At 39.9% G+C, this 13,108-nt stretch overlaps 1 protein-coding gene across 5 annotated transcripts in view; it reads right to left on the bottom strand.

Annotated features, from left to right (window-relative positions):
• Slc44a1 (solute carrier family 44 member 1) overlaps positions 1 to 13,108 on the bottom strand; it is a 177,252-nt gene that overhangs the window by 58,601 nt on the left and 105,543 nt on the right. For all 5 annotated transcript variants that reach the window (XM_060379916.1, XM_060379915.1, XM_060379914.1 and 2 more), the window contains one exon: positions 6,158 to 6,295. In XM_060379916.1, coding sequence (XP_060235899.1) covers positions 6,158 to 6,295 — 138 coding nt within the window. The remainder of the gene's footprint in view (positions 1 to 6,157; positions 6,296 to 13,108) is intronic.

Genomic DNA, 13,108 nt, shown 5'->3' with positions numbered 1-13,108 from the left:
CCATTGCCCAGCGGTTTCAATTTTTGAATGACTTATTTATTAAACTATTTTCAAATTCTGGACATTCTCTGGGAGATTTGCGGTTCTTCATGCTCTTGCCACCCCCCTAATAGTCACAACATATTTGAAATGTTGAGGTCAATTATAGAAAAAGTGTGGCTCAAACAAAGTAAATATTGAGACAAAGCAGTTAGGACAGAAAGCTGCATATTATGTCATGTGAGAAATAACTTGAAGAATATGTGATATTTCTTCTTAAGAGACAAATGCAAGCCCACTAATAGGGGAGGACCTCCTCCCCTTCCATCTGACCCTAGCTTATCAAGTCTCTTCAGGCCTGGCTGCAATGTCCTCTTCTGTGGCCTAGGAAGGCTGCTCCTCCCTTTTGGGGGGATGGGGGAGGGGTGTCAAAGAGCTCGCCGTTGAGTTCTTGTCAGAAATAGTCCCTGTTCTCCTTATTAGAGAACCCATTTGGACACTAAGCTACCACGGGCTATATCCGAGCAGGGGTTTTAGGTTATATCCATACATGGTCCTTGGTTGGAGAAACAGTCTCATGAAAGATCCCTGTGCCCTGATATATTTGGTCCTTGTGGCACTCCTGTACTCTCCAGGTCTTACTAACTCCCCCTTCTTTCATATGATTCCATGTACTCTGTTGAAGGTTTGGTTATGAGTCTTAATATTTGCTTTGATACACTGCTTGGTAGAGGGGGGAAGGATGGGATTAGGGAGGGGGCGATGGCTGGGATACAAAGTAAATAACCTGTGATTAATATAAAAAAATAAATAAATAAAAATAAATAAATAAGAGACAAATGCAATAATTATACCAAAATATAACCAAAGAATATTACATATTTTTAAAAACTATTTTAATATCAAACTTACAGGGATGGCACGGAAAAAAGACAACATTCAAAACGTTCTTTTGCATGAAGGCCCACTCAAAAAAGTCTAGTGAATGGACAGGCCATGTATTTATTCAAACAGAGCTGACTTAATGGTTCTCAAACCGTAGAGGCTAGGCATGCTGGTTGCTGAGCTTTGACTCCAGAGAACTGACTGACAAAAGCAAAGATGCAGCCCAGAATCTGCTGGGTATCCTAGGTACTGACAAAGTACACAGCCTCCATCTCAGAAAGCAGTGCTGTGTACCCATCATCTTCCTGCTTTAGAAAACATGCAACATCTATTTATGTCTCACATGCTTAAAATCTTCTTAAATGTAGCTCATGATACTTAGGTTAGTTAAATCATGAATAAACGAAGATAAATGCATGGCCTGAGATATATTAATAGCTCGGTGGTAGAATGTTTGTATATAGCACATGTAAGTCTCTGGGCTCTATCCCCAGAACACATAAACAAAGTGCTCTAGCTCCTTTTTTTTTTTTTTTCCCCTGATTGGATGTTTAATCCAGAGGAGAAAATAGTTAAAACACGGTTAAAGAAATTCAAGCACTGGGTTGGAATGTGAGAAGTCTGGAGTAAAGGATCCCAGTGTTAGAGGCAGGGAGACAGAAACGTGAATCACAGTTAGCGCTTTGCTTGGTGCCCTAAGTTCATTCAGCCTCTGAAGGAGAGTTAACAGTACACACAATCCATGCAGAATTTGCATTCTGAAAACATCTGATGCAGAGCTTGCACAATGTTCCTCCCTGTCCCACCCAAACTCAAGCCTTATGCTTATGATACCTTTTTCCTTGCAAACGATGTTGAGAGATTTTGATCTACCAAAAAAGTAGCATTTATACCAAAACATCTCCTTAAATAAGTTGTCAATTGCAAGATACAACCAATATGAGAATGGTAATATAAAACTGAGGGAAAGTAATTTCACAAAGGAGAAAAAAATTTTTTTGGATAGGACATAGCTTTATTGGGTAAAAATAAAAAATATTTTAAGACAAAAAAAAAATCACCCTTGTAGCTTACAAGTCTCTATTATTGCTAGGACACTATTTGCCAGTGAGCATAGGTTAAAATTTACTAACTCAGAGAGCTATTGCCTTTGCCACATTAACTCATCACTCTATTGAGAACACCAGGGCTCCAAAGAAACAGGACCTGTGATGTTACACTTTTGTTTTCTTTCATAACTTTTAAACTAAAATCTAAATTTGAGGAAATGATGCATACAAATATAAGGAATAACTCAGTGAGTTTACGTACTCCTTACTTAGCTCAGAGGCATCATCTGTGTCTATGGTTCACGACCACAAAGAATACTGACGTGAACAGGATCCAGACACAGAATATACCCACCAACGCCGTGTTCTTCAGCCCCATGTTCTCGACCATCCTAAGCTATCCTCATCACCCCAGTGTCACCTTTAACCAGAGGACGACACACTCACTGAAGTCTGAAACGCTCTAATTCTACAATGTTGCCTGCCGTAACAACCAACGCAAGCACACACCACTAATCCTCTGAGATTAGGTATTTTTCCTCACTCAGTATTTCTTCAAGTGTCACTCAAGATACTGCATCTACCATTAGTTAGTCCTTGTGGTCATCATTTATACTTGAGCTACTTTCCTCAGCAGACATTTCTATATAATAGCAACCATATAACTATAATAAAATTCTTTTTAAAAGATTTGTGACCAGAAAAAATAAACACATTGTGAAAATGTATACATTTCTGTATCTCTCTCTATATGTATATATATATATATATATATACATATCATCTTCACGCACTAGAGAAATACAATTTCTAAATCTCATACTTAACCTTTATTTTTAATGTCTCATAATACTTAGGTTAGTAAAATCTGTACATATAGCATGTATATTCAAAATTTGTATTTGTGTGTATGTGTATGTATGTGTATGTATGCCTGTGTGTGTGTGTGTGTGTTGCAGAAGCCCGAATCTCCTAATCTGCTGAGCTACACTACCAGCTCAGAACTATATTTAAAAAAATAAAATAAAGAATTTTATTTTACTGTGTTAACTCAGGAAACATTTTTCTTCCTTTTTTTTTTAAAAAAAAAAGCATTGGAGTTAATTTTTGAATGTATAAATTTTTAAAATCTTAATAGTTTTAAAGTCAACTTTCTTTTCCTTTCTTTGAGACAGGGTTTCTCTGTATAGCCTTGGCTGTCCTAGACTCCCTTTGTAGACCAGGTTGGCCTTGAACTCACAGAGATCCACCTGCCTCTGTCTCAGGTAACTTTCATTAATGCTATTATTGAGGATTTTATGGGTATAAATGTTTGTCAACATGTGTCTATATGTACTGCATCTGTGGCTGTGCCCATGGAAGCCAGAAGGTATCTTCCTAGAACTGGAGTTACAGATGTTGTGAACCACTGGTGGGTGCTGGGAACTGAACCTGGGTTTTCTGCAAGAGCAGTAAGTGCTCTGAACCTCTAAGCTAGCTCTCCAGCCCCCACTTATATTATTACTAAAATTTTAATTTAGTAAATCACATTAAGAACTCTAATGAATTCCATTTCTAGGCTTCTAGGACTGAACTAAGCCAGCAAAAATTAACATGGGAGTATATTTGTACAAAAAGTATCATTGTTATATAACTTATATTAGTAAAAACAAGAATAGTTTAAATATTTTTTAAAAAGCACACATGAGATTAGTCAAGAAATGATACCAGTGCATAACTATATTTAGAAAATGTTCACTGAAATTAGAAATGCTTGTAATATCAAGTGAAGAGAAGGATACAGATTTCCCCTCTCCTACCTAAGTTGTGTTAGCACAGACAGCACCCAAGGAAGCAGGCTATATTTGGGGAGCGATATGACAAATCTAAAGAAAAGCTTTCAGTCAAATTACTAACATGTTACAAACAAACCCCACAAGCAATGTGCAACCCCTGTGTTTCTTAGTTTATGTACTCTTCATTACAGAAGGATGACAATGCTCTCTCTAGAGCATTGCCTTACTAGAGAAAGTCGTGGCCAGAAGTGTGGGGTTATCTGCTGTTAAGATCTGAGATAACAGCTTTTCTTCCTCTAATGCACATTTTAGTTGACTTATTAGTTCTTTGCTCGGTGGCGCTGGAGATCATGCCTAGAGCCTTACGCATGCTCAGTACATGTCTGTCACCAAGTTTCAGCTCTGGTCCATAACATACCTTGTTAATGTAGTTTAAAGTAGTTTTACTCATCCTGATCACTGACTGCATTCTATATGTCTGTTCCTCATATTCTAAACTCAGAAAAAGAACATGCTTTAATAGGCTGGCTTTTAGATCCAGCCATTTCTCTAGTCTCAGCATTGCACTGTTAACAAAATTTACATATAGACATGTGTAAATTATATATACATATTTATTTTATAAATAAATAAATAAGGAAAGGAAGAAAGAAAAGAAGGAAGGAAGGAGGGATGGAAAGAAGAAGGGATGAAAAGAAGGAGGGAAGAATTTTGTATTTAGAACTGTTTTCAGGGCTAGTTCTGACATCATCACAATTATTAAATAACAAGCCCTCTTTGACAAATTTAATGTTAATTGAAAAAATGATTGCACATGGTTAGATCAGACAGGCCTGGATATGAACCCCAACTTTGCCACATTCTATTTCTCAAAATTTGGCCAGTTTAGTTAACTACCTCTCTACCCTTTGGTTCCCTCTGCTATGAAGTGTAAAAAAGCTAACAATAACAGGTCACCTTCCAGAGGATGGTCAGGCACTGCCAGTTACTATAGATTTCTCTCTTTGTCTCTTTAGTCTGTATGTGTGTGTGGTTGGTATGTATGTGTGTTTTCATTCTATTTTAGCTCTAGGGAAACGCTATGAATTTGTAAATAAAAACAACACAAACAAAGAATATAAGTCTTTGCTGAATCAACATGTATGATATACACAATCAATAAACCATCAAATCTTGTTCTTGATTCAGGAACAACAATGATGCATTTCACCTTTACTATAAAAATGCCCTCTCATATAAAAACAGGACATATGCAAATGTGTTACAATGTAAACATAATTACATATATTCAAAGCAATTATCCTTAATTATTTTCAGATGACAGTTCCCCATGAAGCTACACATTTCAAAATACACAAAGCTATGATTCTACAATCTTTTTTTTCTTATCAAAGACATTTTAAAGGCATAGTGGCTGCTCCATCCCATTGGGTAAGAATGGTGCTTAATGGGACACTGAAGATCTTTAAGGCAAGATCCAGAGGTGTATGAAACTGTGGAGTGGAAACAACAGGCATGTCCCACCATAAAAACACAAGTCTATGAGACTTCCCTGGAGGGACAAAGCCACGATGCGTGACAGTCTAAAGATGGTGCAATTTTCCTAAATACCCTCTAGTTTTAAATACAGGTGCAATGAAATCTAAGTATAATGCTATTTATGACTTAGTAGATTTTGATAGCATGGAATAAACTCTTTTCTCAGCTCTAAGGAAAGTAGGTCTTGTTCTCTAGCACCTCTATTTTAAAAGGATTTTTATATAATAACATCTAACATTCACCCAAAACTGCTAACATTCACCAAAAATTAACAATGTGTCAAGCCGTCCTAGATATCCTGTGTGTATAAACCAGTCTAAGCCTCACAACACTAAAAATCTGTCCCCATTATTGTCCCAACTGTACAAATAGTCATACAAACAGCAGAAGAAAGCAGCATGATTTAAATCCAGGACATTAGACCCCAGACAGAGGTGCAATGCTATGCCTGACTTAGTTACTTTTCTATTGCTCTGATCAAAAGCAACACGCCCATGCCATGACATATGCATGGAGGTTACAAGACATCTTTTCTTCCACCTTTACATTGGGTTAGCTCCAGGATTAAACTCAGGTTGCAAGATTTGCATAGCAGGTGCCCAAAGAGCCATCTCATCATTCCTCCTCACTCACTACAATTCACAGTGCATACAGAGAAACAGGCCAGGAGCTTAGCCCTGCTGTATCAGTCCTCCTGTTAACTGAGAATGACAGAGCACAACTCATAAATTTATTATGAAGATTAAAAGAACGTGATACTTGTAAAGTAAATTAAGAAGTACCTAATGCATATTAAGGTGTCATAAGTGTTTGCTACATAGTAAATGACTTCCAGTTTTGTGCTAGGCTACAGTGTTTTTTAATTAAAGAACAAACTTTGGGCATTTGCTTAGGCACTCCATTTGTCTCAGATAATACAGTTGGCCTTACCTTGCCTAGGAATAACATGAAGTCCCCCACGGTGTTAATGGCAGCCACTCGCAGAGCATTCTCCACTAGAATGACAAAGGCATCCTTTGCTGAGGTGCAGAAGTTGGTGCTATTGATAGCTGTGGCTGTGTATGCATTCTAGACAAAAGGGAAAGGAAAAGGATTTCTATCAGTCATCAGAAAGATACTTTTAAAAGACATAAACCATGCATGTTTACAACACAGCTTGTGAGAAGACTTCAGTAAAACGCACAGCTCTCATGTGGTATAAAGTAAGACACAGAACACGACTTATAAACAGATGGATAGACAGATGGATGAATGAACAGATGAAAACTTATGGTGAAAGGAGCCCCTTTCCAGTCCTCTTACTTTAGCCCTGTAAAAACACTTATTAAAATACACAAACATTCTGACATCCACAAACTTCCTCCCTATCTTCCAAACTTCACACATAACTTAAACTTTCGTAGATGTCTCAAATTTGTGACTAAAAGAATCTAGGATAGTACACTGCTGTATCATTTCTTTGTTGGTTCAAAATGTAGAGCATTCCAGAGCTGAGGAAAACCTGCGACTGTCTAGATCATTACTTATGGTACTGGTAGGAAATCAGAACACTTTGAGCTGAACACTTTGACTCTGATACATAGATTTTCATCATAAAAATTACAGTAACTTGCTACCTGAATATGTTTATTTCAAGAGCTAAAAGATACAGTATTTTTTTAAAAAAATCAGGCCATTAGTTTTGTTGGCATTCATTCATTCATTCACTTCTTGCATCCTTACACTGTCATCTGCCTGCATGTTTTTATCATCTACAAGATAGCAGGAACCACAGAATTAACTACCTAACTTCAGCGCTGCACATTTTTTTTCCTGTCTTCTACAAAAACTCCTTTTGAAATATTCTGCAAAATGCCTCAGTAAAGTAAAAATAAACCCACCCTTTGAATCTGTGTTACAGTAACCCTGCTGGAAAACTATGGAAAGCTACTGTTCCAGCCAGATCTATTCTCAAAGAGCACAGAATGGTCCCCTGGGCTCACTAGCCCCCAAAGCACTCATAAAAATACCCATGTAGCCACTTATTCCACAGCAATGATGTTCACGCACCACCTAAGGGCTCCCGCCATACTTGGCCTGCTGGCTACCTTCGTAAATAAAGTTTTTCTGGGACAATGTTCTGTTCATTTGGTAGAATCAAGTGCTTACAACTGAGATTACATGGCCTGTAAGGTCAAGACGCTTTTTGGGTCTTTATAAAATTAAAGTGGCTGATCTCTACCCTGTAGTACTTCTGAGGATCAGTATCAGGCTAGGTACAGTCTACAGGGCCCACTTCCTCATCCTTTTAGAACACAAGCCTAAAGTGCTCGCGTCAAGCTTTAATAGCTTCCAATCTCTTAGCATATTTTATTACAATTCCTGTTCCTTTTACTTCCCACTTTGATGCTGTGAACCAAACCTAGAGCTAAATGTGCCAGACAAGTGATCATATATGCTACAGCCCCACTCAGCCCTTCATAATTCTTTTATTAATTTAGATATTTTATTGTTGAGACAAGAGTTCCTGTTGTCTAGACTGGTCTCAAACTTTCTCTTCAGCTGAGAATGGCCTTAAACTCCTGATCTTCCTGCCTCCACCTCCATGCCTGGCTAATTCTTTAGCTCAATAATTTACTGGAAGCAGTCTTTAGTGATGTGGGATGTAACTCCCTTGAAGAGAAAAATCTCCTTTGTTATTTGATTTTTCCAGGGCTTCTTAGGCGATTGCTCTACCATTGAGCCACAACCTCAGCCCTGATCTCCTGTGCTGTAAGACATGGTGACTAATGAACTAGTTATTAATGCATTTCCAGGAGAAAATACCCTCCCATAGGAACACACTCTTCCAGAGGATGCAGGTCCAGTTCCCAGCACCTACGTGGTGGCTCCGAAACTCACAACTGTACACTAAATCCAGTTGCAGAGGATCAGAAACTGTCTTCTGGCCTTTGCAGCGCTAGGCACACAAATATTCAGGCAAAATATTCATAAACATAAAACACAATAAAAAAATCTAATAGAAAATGCATCCTTATTTAGAAATCATAATTGTCCAGAATTAAGAAAACAGGGTAACTCTAGTTAGTTATTGGTATGATGATGATGATTTCTAAACAAGGTTTCTCTGTGTAGCCCTGGCTGTCCTGGAACTCATTCTGTAGATCAGGCTGGCTTTGAACTCACAGAGAGTCACCTGTCTCTGCCTCCCCAGTGCTGGGATTAAAGGTGTGTACCATCATCACCCAGCTATTTTGTTTTTTTTGTTTTTTAATTTTTAAATAGAGTTTTACTGTGCATCTCAAGTTGCCCTGTAACTCAGTCCGTAGCCCAGGAGCAGCCCTGAAGTTCTGCTCACCTTGCCTTAGCCCCTCAAGCGTTAGGATTACAGGCTGAGCCGTAAGGCCTAGATAGGAAGGCCTATTTCAATTAGGGAGATTCTGAGGAACAAGTCAGGAGGCTCCACGTACCCCACCTCCCGTTAGCATCATTCCAGCTGCCTCCAGCAAGGTCCTGACCCTGGCTCAGTAGACTATGAGTGCTTCTAGTCCGTCTGAGAATCCATTACTTGCTGTAGTCTATAGCGTGAAATATGGAACTGTAAGCTGCTTGAATACTGTCTATAAAAATCTATTTTGTGGGGCTGCGGACATGGCTCAGTGGTTAGGAGCACTGGCAGTTCTTCCAGAGGACCCTAATTCAATTCCCAGCACCCACCTGGTAACTCACAACTGTCTCTAACTCCAGTTCCAGGGGATCCAGTACCCTCACACACACATACCTACAGGCAAAACACCAATGCACATAAAATAAAACTAAATTTAAGAAATTTTAAATGTATTTTGTGTTCTTTAATTACATACTGCTGGCAGCAGGGTGAGATAATGGAGCTTGCTAGGCCAAGTTAGGCTTAACAGCTTCCTCTACCTCAAGGACAAGCAATCTGCTACAGTGCAACAGTCTCAATTCTCCTATCTCTAAAGCACGGGAAACAGTGCCTTATTTACACAGCTGTATTGGGGAGTTGCTGATGTATGAATACAAGTATGACTAGTATGGTTTATGTTACAGGATGCATGCTGCAGTGAACTAAAAATTACATGTTATGAATCCAGCTCACAGGAGAAAGCTTTAGGACTTTAAGAGCTCAGTTAGTCAGCACAGTGTTAAATAGCTAGTCCCAAATGGTGCCAGAGGAGAACAAGACCAGTGTGATCCAATGCCCAAAGGGAAACAAGTTTTGCTTGTAACAATCTCTGCCCCTAACATGAATTCAGTTAGACCAGCTGTGTCATTACCTTCATGTCACATCCAGTGCTGGAGAACAAGGAGTGGGTCACAGGTTGCTGTTTGTCTGTACAATTCTAGCACCTACTCTATAAATAATAAATGGCCTAACAATTCTCCTCTGTAAATCCTCTACAGCAGCAGCAACAAACTACAAACTGTTGGCCCAAGGATCACTGACACTGTGTAGAATTATTTGTTCTAGCTCACTTGGCTTTTTTTTTTTTTTTTTTTTTTTTGGAGACAGGGTTTCTTTGTGTAGACTTGGCTGTTCAGACTTGCTTTGGAGAGCAGGCTGGCCTTGAACTCACAGAGATCTACCTGTCTCTGCCTCCCTGAGTGTTGGGATTACAGGTGTGCTCCACCACACTGGCTAAAATGACATATTTTAATAGCAGGAAATAAAACATAAACATCTAGAATCCTGGTGTGTGTGTGTGTTTCTTTTCCTCCAAAAATGGGGAAAGTTACAAATTCACACAGCTACAGAATCTCAGTAGTGACTGCCTGCTTTTGATGGCCCAGAGACCTTTCAGTTCATATCACTGTCTATTGTCTCAGACACCCTCACCCCCCCACCCCCCGGCTGCCATGCTCCTTTATATTTCTGAAACTGCCTCTTGACGTGCTTGAGTATTCTAGCTCTGCTCCAGGCTTTCAGAGGCTGCATGCAAACCTCAGGAGAAACAGCAAATGGCTAGGATGAGTCAACTCAAGGATAGGCACCTTCTAAGGAGGACTAGGCAAAACAGTTTTAAAGGGGACTTCTTGGTGTAAAGCAGGAGGCACAGTGACTGACTATGGTGCATGCTCTTCACCAGCCAGCATTGTAATCAATATCACTATGTCCCTGTGCTCCATTAAATACTCTATTTGGAGAGTAAGCAAGTGATTTAGGAAGACATTTTTGAAAAATAAAGATGAGGACACACTATGACATTTTTGGCATATATATATATATATACACACACACACAAAAGTATAACACTTCAGCATTATAGTATGGATATAAAAGTAGGCAGATTAATAGGAGAGAAAACAAAGTCCTAGCAGAGACTCGTATGACATGAATGAATTCAGTAATCCCGGCACTTGAGAGCAGTGGCCTAAGAATCACTGCAAGTCCAAGACCAGCCTGGGCTACATCCAACATCCTTGTCATGGAAAGCAAAGAGGAACTCAGTACATGGCTAAGTGGGCACTTCACAGCAGTAGACACACTAATTACTGACTGGGCCTAGGACAGCTGACCAAAGCCCAGACATACCAGAGTATTAGCCAGAAAGAAAAGAAGAAGCTTGTAAAAGGTCTGTTAGAAAGTATAATGGGAAAGTTATTTCATCTTGAGGTGGGAAAACCTTGCTAAACAGAAAAGTTAGGGAATAAGCCACTAAGGAAAGGTTTTAAAGGCTGACAGGAAAAAAAAAAATTAAATTGCTTCTTACTAAGAGATGTACAAGAGCAGAACAGTGGTGGTGCACACCTTTAATCCCAGCACTCTGGGAGGCAGAGGCAGGTGAATTTCTGTGAGTTTGACACCAGCCTGGTCTACAGAGCGAGTTCTAGGACAGTCAGGGCTACACAGAGAAATCCAGTCTCGGGGGGAAAGAAAAGGATATACGAGAAACTGAATGTGGACATTACTGTTGACCAAGTGGCCAGTCGCTGAGAACATGCGATGTGCCCACGCAAGAGCTCAGCAATGTACACACCCTTTTCATCCACAAAGCAGCCAATGTCTAAGGAGGCTGTTATCTCTTCACACACAAGGTTCACATATCACACTAAACTAAACTTACCCGAGGCATGCTCACACGATGAGAGCAGGCAGTTCTTGCTGGAGCTTTTATAAACTTGTTAGTACTTTTATAGTAAGCTTAACTTTAGAGAAAACCAGTGTACTTTTAGAATTACTTTTTGGATTATCTCTGCCCCATCTTAGTAAATCATGTTAAGCATGAATAGGAGCTTGTTTCTAGAACGAGATCTGGCTCAGATGTTAGGAGCACTCCCTGCTCTTGCTTAGGACTGGAGTTTGGATCCTGTACCCTCACTGAACAGCTCACAACCACCTGTATCTCTAGCTCTAAGGGATCCAATGTCCTCTTCGGGCTTCTGCAGGCACATTCACATACACAGACACACACATGCAGACACACCATTAAGAAGAATTCTTTAAAGAAAATTGAGGCAGTGGACAAGTACCCGTCAGAGGCATGAAAAGCTAAGTCAGGAAGAGTAATTTACCAGTACTAAATTTTACCCTTTAATGATTACTAAGGAAGGAAAACTGAGTTATGGGTCTTGCTGAGCTTGTACAAAAGCTACACTGTTGAGACCCTTATCAGTATCTAAACTCTCTCCACTATGAGTATGGGCTCGACCCTAGATTAACGGAAAGGAGAAACTTCACCTTCTGAACACTGAGTCATCATGGAGGCGACAATGAAAATGTGCGATAACTAACTCAGTCTCCAGCACAGCATTGAACATGTATTGCAGCATGAAGAAAGGTGTCGCTGGATTCCAACCCCTGGTGCCCTCACACCTCAGTGTTTCAGAACGCAGGTGAAAGGCGTGCTGACCCAGCTCTGGAATACCTTCCAGGAACTTGAAAACACTCTGCTGCAGAAAACTGCTCCTTAGGCTCCACTTGTCATGGCAGGAAGCTTTCTAACATCTTCCTTATGGTTACGTCATTTCAAATAAAGCGCCACACATAACTCATCCCCACACAGCTGGACTTCATAGCTCCAAACACAACTAAGTGTGAGCCCAGAATTCTCCATAAAGCCTTGATCACGTTTGATATACTTGTACTTTAATGTATCTCTTGAAACCTCAGCTATCATGTCTACAAATGAAAATCCAAAATGAACAACACCTGTATGAGAAGCATCAGCACCACAAAAATATTGGTGAGCTACCGACACAGGATGTGATTATGACTTGAATCTGAAATGTCCCATCCTGGCTCATGTTTTGGAGGCTTGTTCCTGGCCTGAGGTCTGTGCTGGAGGCTATGGAACCTTCACGAGGCAAGGCCTCGCTGATTGGTGCAGGCTCTCAGGATGAGCGTCTGAAGGGCACGACAGTCTCTGTTTTGGTCCTCACGCTCTGCCTCCTGGTCTGCTGTGGTAAGAGTCCCCACCATAAACTCTACCATGACAGGCGAAACCACCCAGAGTCAAAATATTCTTTCCCTTTCCTAAGTTGTTTCTGTCAGGCATTTGGGTCACAGTGACACAAATAACTATCACAGATATGCTGAAAATGCTAGATTGTTTGCACTGGTCAGTGACTACATGGCATAACTTGTTTTTTCCTCCCTTTCCTGAAGCTGCCTGGCTTCACTGTGAGATTTTTTTTTTTTTCACTTGAATTGACTCTCACTCGGTTGGCTCTTTGGAACCTACATGGTCACTGGAATAACTAATGATTTACTCTGAAAGCACCTGAAGACCACCTTTACATCAGATACTTTGCTACACTCTGAGATGTCAAAGCAAACAAGATTTCTGCCTTAAAGTAGCTGTCAGTCTGCAGGTTCAGATAAAGAAGTGACACTTTCGATTCTTCAGTGTTCTCACAGGGGCATGACTTAGTGTCATAGTA

This window comes from Meriones unguiculatus, chromosome 3 (assembly GCF_030254825.1).
Source record: "Meriones unguiculatus strain TT.TT164.6M chromosome 3, Bangor_MerUng_6.1, whole genome shotgun sequence".
Lineage (NCBI taxonomy): Eukaryota > Metazoa > Chordata > Mammalia > Rodentia > Muridae > Meriones > Meriones unguiculatus.
Note: the sequence above shows the minus strand (reverse complement) of the source record. Positions and strands in the feature narration are given on the sequence as shown.